This window comes from Henckelia pumila, chromosome 1 (assembly GCF_033568475.1).
Source record: "Henckelia pumila isolate YLH828 chromosome 1, ASM3356847v2, whole genome shotgun sequence".
Lineage (NCBI taxonomy): Eukaryota > Viridiplantae > Streptophyta > Magnoliopsida > Lamiales > Gesneriaceae > Henckelia > Henckelia pumila.
This window is the reverse complement of record NC_133120.1, coordinates 103635598-103649837: the sequence shown is the minus strand read 5'-3', so window position 1 is coordinate 103649837 and position 14240 is coordinate 103635598. Positions and strand designations below refer to the sequence as shown.

At 32.4% G+C, this 14240-nt stretch overlaps 2 protein-coding genes across 2 annotated transcripts; one reads left to right on the top strand and one right to left on the bottom strand.

Moving 5' to 3' along the window:
- Positions 1 to 1196: 1196 nt before the first annotated feature.
- LOC140887594 (germin-like protein subfamily 1 member 13) lies at positions 1197 to 2222 on the top strand. The gene is made up of 2 exons (XM_073294940.1): positions 1197 to 1360; positions 1552 to 2222. Exons 1-2 carry the CDS (start codon positions 1237 to 1239, stop codon positions 2112 to 2114), a joined length of 687 nt encoding a protein of 228 aa, XP_073151041.1. The 5' UTR covers positions 1197 to 1236; the 3' UTR covers positions 2115 to 2222.
- A 485-nt stretch (positions 2223 to 2707) lies between these two features.
- LOC140891448 (protein cornichon homolog 4) lies at positions 2708 to 5402 on the bottom strand. The gene is made up of 4 exons (XM_073299944.1): positions 5124 to 5402; positions 3906 to 4087; positions 3081 to 3203; positions 2708 to 2973 (listed from the first exon to the last, which is right to left on the bottom strand). The coding sequence occupies exons 1-4, from the start codon at positions 5193 to 5195 to the stop codon at positions 2931 to 2933; spliced, it is 420 nt and encodes a 139-aa protein (XP_073156045.1). The 5' UTR covers positions 5196 to 5402; the 3' UTR covers positions 2708 to 2930.
- Positions 5403 to 14240: the final 8838 nt, after the last annotated feature.

Below are 14240 nucleotides of genomic sequence, written 5' to 3'. Positions count from 1 at the left end.
GTACCTTAATTATTAACAATTGATACCGATGTAGATCTGCATGGTTTGGCTTTCCAGATCAACACGATTTGTCTTGAGAGTTGCTTCAATTCTCTCACGCTCTCTAACTATCGATGAGAATAGAATAGAACAGAACGACAGTGTTGTCAACATCATGTGATCTGGAGACCATAACCCTATATTTATATTTTGGGATTCTATTTAAGCCCATCAATCAAATAGAAAAGATCACTAGTATCTACACATTAAAGGTCACACCCTATTAGATACATCAAAGCCCAAATAAATCGAAATCTTATTTAGATCAATTTCATGGGCTAACTTTATTTGACAGTCCACAACACATAATTATTTACATATAAGCCCAACGTTAGATTTATGAGCCAACATACGTAAATCCTTTGATATTATATATATATATATATATATATATATATATATATATATATAGTTTCGATCACATAGACAACCATGGGTAACTACGTGAGCAACAGCTGACGTGACAATCACTCATTGGATGTACAAGATGCCACGTCAGTTGTTGCTCACGTGGTTGCCCATGGTGGTTACTTGTGTGATCGAAAGTATATATACATATATATAATATGTGTTAAAGCTAGCTTTCCCGTTAATTCAAATTAATTTAACCATCAATCGTCGTCCAAATTCATGACTCTGTCTTTTATATATCAGTTACGATTATTCACGGTAGTATCTACTAATACATCTAGAAATTCTACGGTTGTTGAATGAATAATTAAACTATATATTTAAGAATCCATGACGCAGGTAATTAAAGAATCGATAAACGTTTTCTCTACCCTTGAACAAGTAAACTATTAATTAATTGTGACATATGCTCTAAGAAATAAGAATAAAACATATAATCAGCACGAAACAAAATCTGTATAAAATTAATTTGATTGACGTACGTGGTCGATTTTTACAAATGTCTTGGTCTTAATTCTTCCTTTGCTTAGTCATTGGGTTCGGTTAAGTAATGGATCGGAAATAATATTAAGACCACGTAAGTTATCCAAATCCGCAGGTAAATGATCAGTTTGGACAAGTTCAATTACGTACCTTTTGTTTATTAAGGAAATCTTCCGACTTGTTCAATTATTTCCAAGTATAAATACACTTACATTTTATGCATTTCAAACCACCTCTCAAGCTCAAACATTTCAGCAGATATAGCAAGTGCAATCCATATTCCTAACAGCTTCAATAGTTAACATGGCCGCCATTCGTTTCTTTCTTGGTTTTTCTGCATTAACTTTGATTTGTTCATTAGCTTCTGCATCTGATCCTAGTCCTCTTCAAGACTTCTGTGTTGCCGTTGATGATGCAAAGGCTTCTGGTAATTAATTCCATGCAACTTTTTTAGCTTTATCCAAGTTTTATTAATGTTTACTTTTACAGGATTATTTTGATCAACTTATAAGAAACTTTATACCATTTTATAATTATTTCATCATTAGACGTTATATTATAACTCTATTTCCTTGCATGTTTTGTATGTTCATGCAAAATTATATGTGAATGATGCAGTGTTTGTTAACGGGAAGATATGCAAGAACCCGAATATTGTCTCGGCAGATGATTTCTATTTAAGTGGTCTGAACAAGCCCGGAAACACATCCAATCCATTAGGCTCAAGGGTTACTCCTGTTAATGTCAACCAAATTCCTGGACTCAACACTTTGGGCATTTCTTTGGTTCGAATTGATTATGCACCATACGGCCTCAACCCTCCTCACACGCATCCTCGTGCAACCGAAATCCTAGTCGTCGTTGAAGGAACTCTTTACGTCGGGTTTGTGACTTCGAATCCAGCAAACCCGAACCAAAAGAACAAGCTTTTTACCAAGACATTGCATCCAGGAGATGTGTTTGTGTTCCCTGAAGGCCTAATTCATTTTCAGTTCAACACCAGAAAAACGAATGCCGTCGCCTTTGCCGGGTTGAGTAGCCAGAATCCAGGGGTGATCACCATTGCAAATGCTGTTTTTGGCTCCGAACCACCGATTTCTATCGATGTTCTTACCAAGTCATTCCAGGTTGACAAGAATGTGATCCAATATCTTCAAGGACAGTTTTGGATTAACAACTAAAAGAAAAATAGGCCACACGACTAATAAACTCCATTGTTTTTAAATTTCATACATGTTTCATTAATATAATAAAGTGCTTGCATTATAATATGATGCTTTGATGTTCTCTTTAATAATTTAGGCAAGCAAATAAAACCAGACCAGATGCTGAAGCATTGTTTCTCTTTTTCTTCTTGTTCAAGTATAATAAAGAATATTGAGTAATAGTTCTTTGATCTGATGCACTTATTAAGTTATTATTCAATTGGCAGTAAGTATTGGTTGATAATCGATAACTTCGTATCCAGATTATACCATTTGATGTTCAAAGTTTTTTGAACTTAACAGGAAAATTGTTCTTTTTCTTTAATTGATCATTTTGTGAGTAGTTACCATTTAATTAAGTTTTGACATCTTTGAATCAAAATAATTGGGATGGCTTTCTAAACGTGCTTTTCAGCTTTTTCCTCACATAATTTCCAAAATATTTTTCCTACACAAAATTTCCAAAGAAGTTGCGCCTCAATCAAGGGAGTATTTGAGATTGCTTAACTAAACTTTTTGGAAGCAATCTCAAACCGTCTTAACGAATATCCGGGTCAACAACAATTCGATGAAAAAAAAGTGAACGTTGGAATATGAAATATTCGTATAATTAACCTTACAGGTGCCAAATATAAGACAGCTTGAAATGTCAGGGAAAAAGAAAGGGATTAAATACATCTTGTGTTCAACTACAAACTAATTCAATTGCATGCTACAAAATAAAAAATCAATCCAGCAATGTAGTTCCCGTTTGACTGCTCACATTTTAGCCGTGGCATGATTCTGGAAAATTTATAGCGACTGCTCGTCGTCTTCTAACGCATTGTAAATCATCCTGCACAGAGGATAGTATGATAAATTCAATAATCTCAACAACGCTCCAGAGAGAGATCAAAACCGGCTTTTAATGATTATAAGAGATGCTGTATCAGTTTTACTTACCAGAACAAACACATGAAGAGAAGAAGTATTACGTAACCAAGCTTGAAAAGCCGTTGCTTCTTTTCCCAGCTTAGCAAATTAAAGATCTCGGTTACATCCACTAGGTGCTGCCTTCGAAGATACCTGATACAACAAAATAATGGCTCAAAAATGAGTGGCTCGATCAGCTAAAGGTTATGTAGCCTGTTCTAAACATCAAACAAACTATTTATGACGATTGAGAAGTTACTAGTTCAATGTTCTGATGACTGGTACAATTCTTCATTGTATTACCACCCCACTCTTTCATTAGAAGAGGTCATAGTGACCGGCAAGACATTGTTCTTGTTCTGACTCTGGTAAGCACAAAAGTCCAAACAATTTTGTTTTATCACTGCCTGAGATTAACGACGTTCATTTTCTCTTTCATAGCATCAATTTTATCTCTTTCGAGTAGACTATGATCTAAAACGATTCATGAGGGCTGTCAGGGGAGGAGGGTGGGATTGTCTTCTGAAAGGAAAGATGAGCAAAGTTTACATTTAGAAATAGCAAACAAATATTTAGTTAAAGTTTCGAACCCAATTCGGGTAGAACATTAAAAATTGAATAAATCTACAGTTTTTCTTCCACAAGTTGAAGTGCAAACTTCTCAACATAAATAGAAAGTCAACAAAATTATAAAGTTAGAATAGCAAAAGTATCACTCTCAAAAAACATGTTTCATATTATCAGACAATCAGTAAAGACATCAGCGCAGACAATGAGCTAGTTTGTTACAAGGGTGTATGTATTTATTCAGCAGATTCAAGCAAATAGAATTTAAGAAAGGCCGAGTGATCTTACAATCGAACATTGTAGTATAGGTATGGAAGACAGAGAAATGACATAACCCAATGTCCTGTTAAGAGGAAGAGGGCACACAAAACTCCTTGTGTAATGAATTCCGGTAAAACCACCGAATTTATTCGAGAAGCAGAGTCATATGGATTGATATAATCAAACTCTAGATCCGCCAAGCACATGAGCTGAATCAGATATAAAAAGGTTAGATAGCAGATACAAACACATTTCACCTAAAAGTTGAATCAATTCGATAAGTTCCATAAGCAAGTTGCTACCACAACAAAGCAAATACAGCTGGGGACTGAAACATGAATCGAAGCATTTTGCCTGATAACATTCAGTTGTAAAAGATCAAATTCCAGGTTCTAACCACTTATCATAAGCTCAAGCGGTTGAAAACTCTGGAAACCTTAGAAAGAACTCAATTCCAGTAAAATCTCGGTTTACATTTCTTGTAGAACTCGAATTTTTGTAAAACAAAAAAAAAATGGTCACTAAACATTATAGAGTATAGACTGCAGTTCCATATGCGGCTATGCCACTCTTGAGATAAGAGCCACCATCAAAATTTGCTTCTACTCCAGAGATTACTTATTGGCATTTGAAGCAAGCAAACACATTAATTGCAGCCTTAAACAAGTTGGCCTATATCTTAAACTACGTGCATCTTTCGTGCAAGAAAAAAAACCACGAGACCATGGAATTATTCTCTAACTACAGGGCAGAACGACAAATATTCAATCCAAATAAAAATTATAAAATCTTTCATAGACTAACCACTGGAAGTTTTGCTTCAAACCATTTGAAATTAGTCAATATCTATAAGTCTAACTCACAAATAGTTTAGAGGAAAAATCTAAGGAACCAAACATGTTTCCAACAAAACCCATATGGACAATTTAGCTGATTCAAGATCTCATCTTTCATTGCCATAAAAAAAAAAAAAAAAAAAGAAGAAGAGTTTGGATCCGAAAGAAAAAAAATAAATACACAAGCACCAGTTCTGCGTCAAAAATCAATTCTTTCACCGGCAAAAAAATACTACTTCATCCCAAAAGTCGAAATCAAGCACAGCAGTACACTCACAACCACAGAGCCAAAGAACCCAATTCATAGGATTAAATCCACGATCACATCAGGAGAAATCTTTCAAAAATCATTCAACATCACATCAAACCCATTGAAGCCAGAAAAAGATAGAATTTTGAACAAAGAAACCTGGAAAACGAGCATGACGAGTAGGGCAATGACTATGAAGAAGAAAAGCAACCATGCCCACACATCCCCCATATCCTCTTTATTCAATTTCCCAGAATACAAGCGCAGGATAGAGGGAAATGGGAAAAGATTATGATAGCTAGCGCCAGGTGCGTAGCGTATCCTGGTGCTTTACTCGAAAGAAACGAATAGGTCTTGATCTGGACTTCCAATCAGTAACCCTAATTTCAGGTAAACAAGAAATAGGAATTCTGCCTTTCCCCAAAAAAAAAAAAATAGGAAATAGGAATTCTGACCCCAGGTATCTTTTGTTTGCTAAATAATATCTTTGCGCCAAATTTAAATATCACATAGATAAATATATTTTTTTTGGATCAATAAATATATTTTTTTAACATAATTCATAAATCTATCGATTTTCTAGGCATAAAACCAAGATTGTTAAGCATTTTGAAAGATTTTTTTTCAAATCAAGTATAGAAATAATTTTGTAATTTCAAATGTAATTTGGAAAACAATTTGTAATATCCATTGTACATATAGCATTTTTCATATTTTATTAAAGTTTGTGGTGTAGTAGATAATCAACTAATCCTCATAAAAATTAAAAATAAAATAAAAAAAGAAGAAGAATATGAGAGATATTTGTTTTTTGGATAATTTTTCGATTTAGCAATGCAATTCAATCTTATTTTCTGCATTTAATGATACAATTTATGGGACGATTATTCTACACATAAATGTATATTAGTAATACTTCCTATGAAGTTATATAGTTTATCGTTTAAACTATTTAAAATTAATTATTTAGATTTTCAAAAAAAAATTATTTAGAATCTGGACGATAAAGTATTTTTGTAAATTTGATTTAGAGTGTTTGACTGAGCTTATTAAAATCAACTTATAAATTATACTAGTTTATAAGTTGGTTTAAGAATTTATAAGTTATAATGACTTATTTTTAAAATAAGTTGTTAAAGTAATTTGGATAAATTTATTTTAAACAAATTAAAGATATGTTGATGTGTTTGACGTTATAAACTTATAACATCTTTTTATTGTCAAAATTATCAAAAAATATGATACTGTGAAGGTTATTTAAAAATATTTTAAAAATTTTAGCATAAATTTTAAACCTATATTAAAAATATAATAAAAAAATTTATATTTTAATTTGAAAAATTGATATTCTTTGAATTTTTTTTAAATAAATATATTTAATGAATAAAGGACATGGTTGAGATTTATGAAAAGATGCAACGATATTTTAGAGAAGTAAAATTTTAAAATAAGATCTTTTTCAAAAATTTAAGGTCAACTCAAATTTTTTAAAAATATCTTATAAGCTGTCAAACAACTTATTTTGACCGCTTATAAGATGTTTGGCCAGATTATTGTCAAACAAATTGGAATATTATATATAAATTTTGTAGAGCTTCTAAGCTAAGACAAACACCCTCTTAATTCAATTAAGATTTCAGAGTAGTGAAAAAATACAAGTTCATTAGACTATTGTACTAGGAGAATATCTATCTTACTAGAAAATGTTACTATCCTTAATATTTTGAAATTTTTCACTTTCCAAATAAAATTAAATTGAGTAATTTTTAGTTTTTCTTATTTAATTTGGTTCAGAATAGATGTATCCATAATATTATTTGATATATATAAACATGAAAATTGACTTTCTGGAGCTGTTGTAGGGGTGGGTGTGACTCAATTAAATTCAATTATAGGAGCTTTATTTTGCTTGAGCAGAGATGAAGCGGAATAATTCGATCACTTTTTGCGTTGTTTATCGAGTCAAAAACTAAATATTAAAAACTTAAAATAAATTGATAGGATCGGTTAAAAGTCTAGAGGGGTGAATATACTTTCAAAGAGTTTACGAGAATATATTGAACTTGATCGATTTAACGAACGAGTTCGAGGATTATATTAGTGTCGAATGCAGTTTGGCAAACGAAATGTGTGCGAAAATATGTCAAACTGCAGATTTGAAAGCACTGAGTAAATATCAGTTTAAGGTGTGTGGTAATATGGTGAGTAAACTGAAATGACACACGTAGTTGTTTATGGATGTTCGGAGATTTCAAACACTCCTACGTCACCCCTTCTTCCACCTCGAAAGGATATCACTAGAAGACTTTGATTTATACAAGTAATTTGCACAAACCCAATCCAGTTTAGGTCTTAGACACTGCCTAAACAAGAATTCCTAGTATAATACTTTAGTTTCAGTCCTAGACTGATAGTACAAATAAAAGAATACAACTCGAAATCTTTTAGCACAAAGATTGATCCTTTAACGATCTGCATACTGCTTTGAGTGTTTGTGCTTTCGAGCTCCTTGATCAATTCTTGAGCGTAATAAGCTTTTTGTGTTCTTGCAAAAATGGCAGAGTTTTTGGAACGTGTCTTGTGTTGTTGATCAAGATCTCTATTTATACCCTTTGGATTACCAACGGTCATAAATTCGAATTGTCCTTCTGATAAGATTTTGAATTATTCCCGTTGGAATTGTCACTATCATCAACGAGTTCTGGAGCCGACATTTCCTTAGGATCGCGGCACTACCTTCTGCAGAAATGTCAGAGTACGGATGATCTTATCCGGAAATAGCACGGTAGTTAAACTGTTGTGGACACCTGAAGTAATCAGTTTAGTGAGGTCAACTGCTTTGTATCCCTGAAGCAATCAGTTTGGCAAGGATAAACTAATGTATTCAGTTTGACGAGGTCAACTGCTTTGTGTCCCTTTTAGCGCGGTCGTTGATGGTTCAGTTTAGTGATTCAGTTTGGCAACGTAAACTGTATCTGTCGGTCATAGAGACGTCACCATTTTCTGAATATCAGTTTAGTCCTTTTTTGTGGTTGCTCAAGTAGTTTGGCTTTCTTTTGTAAATACCAAAACTAAATTTTTCAACATAAATATTAATCGTAAAAGAATTTTTATTGAATAATCGTATGTTTGGATCAGGTGGGCTGTAGTTTAAAAGAAAATTGAATTATTAACTTGTAAAAAATTGAATTATTGAATTAAAGAAAAGGGGTTTTTATAGTTTTCATTCTTGTTGAACCTAAGCACTTGCTCAAATATAATTAAAAAAATGGAGGTTGATCATGGCAATGGGTCGGGTTTAAACTCGACCCCGCATTGAACGCGGCCTGGACCCGGTCAAGCGGGTTCAGATGCGGGTCTGGGAGCGGGTCCCGAGTTTGGCCAAACCCGCCCCACCAAAAAATATATATATATATTAAATATAAATATAAATTATATATGTATATATATTAATAATATATAATTATATTATTTATATTACATAATCAATACTTTATCCCTAATTTGAGTTTATAATATTTTTGGATTTAAATAATTTTAATATATTATGATATTTTTAATATAAAAATATATTATTATGATTTTTCTTTAGTTTATTAATTAGTATGTAAATTAAAATAATATATTTTAACTTGTAAAAACATTTTTTTTATCTTAAATATTATTAATATAAATTTAAAAAATAAATTTAATAATGATTTGTTAATTTTTTAACTTATTTAAATTTTTTATTTAATATAATTTAAATTATATTTAATTTGGCGGGTCCAACGGGTCTAACCCGGATTGGACCCGCCGGGTCCACGGGGCGGATATCGGGTTTGCCCAAACCCGCCCCGAACACGCCCCATTGCCATTCCTAGGGTTGACCCCGAAAAAGATTTCATTCTACATGAGTCAGAGACTTATTGGCTAATGTAGGGATGACAATGGGTCGGGTCTAAACCCGACCCGCATTAAACCCGGCCCGACGGGGCGGGTTTAGATCCGGCCAAGCGGGTCCAGATGTGGGTCTGGGGCGGGTCCCGGGTTTGGCCGGACCCACCCCGTCAAAAAATATATATTAAATATAAATATAAATTGTATATGTATATGTATATATATTAACAATATATAATTATATTATTTATATTACATAATCAATACTTTGTGTCTAATTTGAGTTTATAATATTTTTGAATTTAAATAATTTTAATATATTATGATATTTTTAATATGAAAATATATTATTATGATTTTTCCTTAGTTATTAATTATTATTTAAATTAAAATGATATATTTTAACTTGTAAAAACAATTTTTTTATCTTATTATTAATATAAATTTGAAAAATAAATTTAATAATGATTTGTTAATTTTTTAACTTATTTAAAATTTTATTTAATATATTTTAAATTATATTTAATTTGGCGGGTCCAACGGGTCTAACCCGAATTGGACCCGCCGGGTCCACGGGGCGGGTCGGGTTGGGTCCACGGGGAGGCGGGCGGGTCTCGGGTTTGCCTAAACCCGCCCGAACCCGCCCCATTGTCATCCTGAGGCTCATGCGGGGGTTAAATCGAGGGATGTACACGAATGGCGAAGACCTGAGAGAGGGAGCAACATGGTCAACCCCCAGAGCATACCTCCATAGTATTTCAGCAGAAAATATGTTTCACACGAGTATCGAACGCAACGCTGAGAATTTCTTCTCACGTCACCTCACGCCTTACCAATTCATCTATGTCATGTTGGCTTGCTCAAATTTAATTAAGCAATGCAGCAAAGTGGTGGCTTTTTTATTTAGAGTTCTGATGGAAATTTTTTTTTTTACTAACGAGAAATTCATAATCTGGACGATATGTGCAAGTTTAATTAAGCAATACCTCGTGGGACAAATGAAGGTTGTTTTTTTTTTTTTTACAAGTGGGCCAATGAAGGTTAATTAGGTATATATCATTATATATATAATATAAGTTACTGTTTAGTGTTTAGCAACTGAACTCAACAATTTCACAAAACGGAAAAGCTACTTAATTTCAAATTTCGTGGATGATTATACTTTTTTAGCGAAATAAATTTGTTACTCAAAATAATCCCAACATACAAAATCTTGTAACCAAGATGGAAAACCAACAAAACACCACGTTGCATAATCTAGGACTAGAAAGTACAAGTTTAGACAGCTTACGAGATGACACATTAGCATGTTTACGTATGTGTTTGAATCCCAAGAAATTGTCCTCACTCACCAGATCAAATATGACAGAAACCAGTACACCATCCAGACGCAAACGCTACGATGTGTCATTCATAGCTTAGAATAGATTTGTCCAGATCCAAGCACAAAAGACGTAAACTGGACAAAATTCTCTAGAGGTAAACTGACCACATCAACTGAGTTGACTTTAACCAAGATCTAAACTGAAACCATCAAGTGGTCATCAAGGAGCATCGAGCAGTCGACCTCACACCAGCAAACTGGACTGAATCAGTTTCTCAAAGGCAAACAATTGTACTCGACCAAAATTGAATTAGTCTCCCAAGCTAAACTGATGTCCGATCCAACTGAACAAAAGACTAAGCGAGCTAAATTGAATCAACGAAGGTCTTTTGGATAGACTTGTTTGTACATGACAACACGCCGCATTTTACAGAGCCCTTCAGTGTACAATTATGTCAGGAAATGTCTGCGGATGAGACAAGCTAACGGTATTAGTTCAAATTCAAAAGAGTCACTGCCCGCCAAACAGGGGCGGAGCTTATTAAGGCCCCAAAAAAAAAAGATGATATATGGCCTACTTTTCTAACCAGCACACACTACTTAATTTAAAAAAAAAAAAAAAAAAAATTATGAAGCCCAATAGCCGAGCACAAATTTGGATTGACCCAAATTTTGTTTTCTTAATAATTCCAATTCCACCTTGCACAAATCTTCTTCTGCGAACTGCGATAACTCAAGTCGGGACCTTTTTGAATCGGTCGCTGCTCTCAAGTCTCATCCTTCAAAGATCGTCTTCACTCGTCCGGGGCCAGAGATTCCATGACTTTTCTGCTTTTTTTCCTAGATTGGTCTCTATATTTAGGTAGGTAAAAATATAAATAGGCTAATAATTTTGTTTGTGATGATATATTAGGTTTCAATTGAACTTCTTATTTATTGTTTAATTGAAAATTTTAATTATATTAATTATGGAGAATTGAGAATTGAGAATGATGAATAATCACGATTCACGTGAGGGCCATTGACATTTGACAATTTAGCATTCTTTTTTTTTCCGGACACATAGAGTTGGGCTTTTCTTTTGTTTTTTGAATTTTGATACATAATTATTGGGTTTGTTTGTTGAAACAATATTGGTTTTTAGTAATAGGTCAAATGAAAGTTGTTTTGTGTTGGTTTTATTCTTAATTATTTTGTTGCATTGGCCTATAATTTGTTTAATTTCATTGTATGAGTTCACTCTAAACATTTATAATTTTTTTATTTTGTTAGAAAATCAATATATCTACGATGCATAGATTTTATAAAAGAAAAGATCCAAAACCAGAAATACAAAGAAGTGGAGATATTAGAGTTGTTGAAGAATTTGATTTCTCACGACTACCGGCAGATCGTGGATTAAGGACTCCAATTTGTTCTAATAATACCAACATTAGGGATCAAGTTCGAAGGGCATATAGATCATTTCCTACACTGAACAATATTTCTAGCTTCACTCCTGCCGCCAAGCAATGTTTTTGGAACCGGACCGGCCGGTTCGATCGGGAACCGGTCGCTGTTCCGGTCTGGAACGTCTCAAAGAACCGAAAAACCGGTTCAACCGGTTGAACCGGTTTTTCGAATTATTTTTAAAAAAAAATTAATTTTTTTATATTTAAAAATTTAAATTTAATTTTTTAAAAAAAATACATCATTATTTGGAATTTTTACTTCATTTAAAAAACTTATTTTAATAATTATTGATTTTTTTTAAATAAAATTATTTATTATTTAAATAATTTATAACTATAATTGATATTTTGAATATATTACATATTTATTTATCTTTCAAACTATGTTAAGTACATATTTTTTGTCGATATATATAATTTGAAGACTTTTCAGCTGCCCAACAATATTTTCCAACCTCGTTCTCGGCCACTAAAACCCTGTATCGGGTTTTAGTTTTTTTTTTTTAATTTTTCATAACTAAAACACAGTACCGAGTTTTAGTAGTCGAGGACGAGTTGAGAATCATTGGTTGGACAGCTGACAATTTCTATATATAATTTTTTCTATATATATAATTTTTGAGTTATTGGTTGGACCTTTTTTTAGGTAGACCAGTTTGATCACTATCGATGCGGTTATAAAAACATTGCCGCCAAGAATAAATACTCGCCTAGAGGATCATAAATGGCATCCGACTCAATAAGTATTCTTGCACATACACTCCATTTATGAGATATAAACTGAACTATTTCAATTTACCCACTCAATCGAGAAAACCAACAGAGAACATTTTGAAACTTATCAACTATGATTCGAAGAACACCAACAGAGCATTCAAGCATAGCAAATCAATAAGGATCATATAGTGTTAAGTGTTGTAACAAGTGTTGCATTAGTGATATATCAATTGAGGTGATGCAAACCTCTTTGTAACAATAAGCATTCGTAAATTGTGTTCTTGAGTGTTTCTAGGAGTTCTAAGATATACGATAGTGTAAATCTTAGTTTTGGAGTGGGCTATTCCAAGCCCATTTTTATAGTCAAAGTTTTCTAAAGGGAATTCTTGCGAACTTGAAGAAATGATGACATATGAGTATTTTAAATCTCCGAACAACCATAAATAAACATCAGTGTTTTTACTTTCAGTTTATCACACTCACGCACTTACTTCATTTGTTAGTCCATCAATTCATTAGTTCAATATGTTAGTTTACTTTATCCCGCACAATAAACTTGTTTGCAAATTAACATCAACACGCGAGGAAGAAAATGATTCAGTCGACTAACTTTAACTGAATCAAGACTAAGTATTTTGGAGATAAACTACTATCGTGATATCAAGCAATCAGTTTCCCTAGCAGTTTCACTTCTTCTGGACCGATTCTTTATGATATCAACCTATCCCAACACTATATATATATATATATATATATATATATATATATATATAATATATATATATATATATAAATAAGATGTGTTGAGAGGTCATATCTTTATTGTTATTATTATTATTATTATTATTTAATAATAGGTGAACTCTTTATAAAAACTATTTTAGTTTTAAATGTAAAAATCTTAAATTAGTCCTCAAATTTATTCTCTATTGAATACAACATGAGAATAATAATGTAAAGTTGAATACTCCAATTATAACCTCCTATAAGGCTATACCCACTTTTTCAAACTTCTGAAGACCACTCTCCACCACTTTTATCTTGACTTTTTTCTCTCTACAACTTTAACATGCTTCTTTTTTATTTCTTCAATTAAGAAGTAATTTGTATTATTTTTATCAGTCATCATTTCTACAAATTTATATTTAGTATATATTACAAACACTGTGTTGATTATTTAAATTATTTATTATAATATTTATGATTATAAAAAATAATGCTAATAAGACTTATATCTTATTAAGATGTTATAAATTCATAATCAAATTGTAAAATGCACGCACAACTTGTGGCTAGTATTTTATGAAAGGAGAAGATCCACGGTAGATCACGTCACGTGACATGAAGGGAAGGGAAAGCAACTAAAAGGAGCTAGCCACGATTGTTATTTTTAATTTTTAATTTTATATATTTTGCAATTCTCCGAAAAGAAGATTAAAATAATCAAAATGATACTTTACTGCGATCGATGAATTAAGTATATTTCCACGAGCTTCCTGGTCTAAAGTTTATGCTCTAATTTCATTATTTAATTTTATCCCTATTTCTTGGGTCCATGCCGTGCAGATTTCGAGACTTTTCGAGGCTTTCCTTTTATTATTATTCTTTTCGACAATGGCCTCGTGGTGTCCCGGAAAATAATGGCTTTGTTAATTTCCAGTCAGAACTCAGAGTTCCCCATCACCGTGTATTATTTCATTTTTTTTTACAAATAAAATAAACATTAACCACGTCGAAATAAAAAGTTGGGGCAACCGCTAAAATTAAAGGTGTTCATCGATCGGTTCGGTTTTAATTTATCTAATTTCGATTCGGTTTTTCTGTTTTCGATTTATAAAAAATGTAATCCGAAGTCAAATCGTTCTACTTCGGTTCGGTTCGGTTCGGTTTTTGTACAAAAATGGA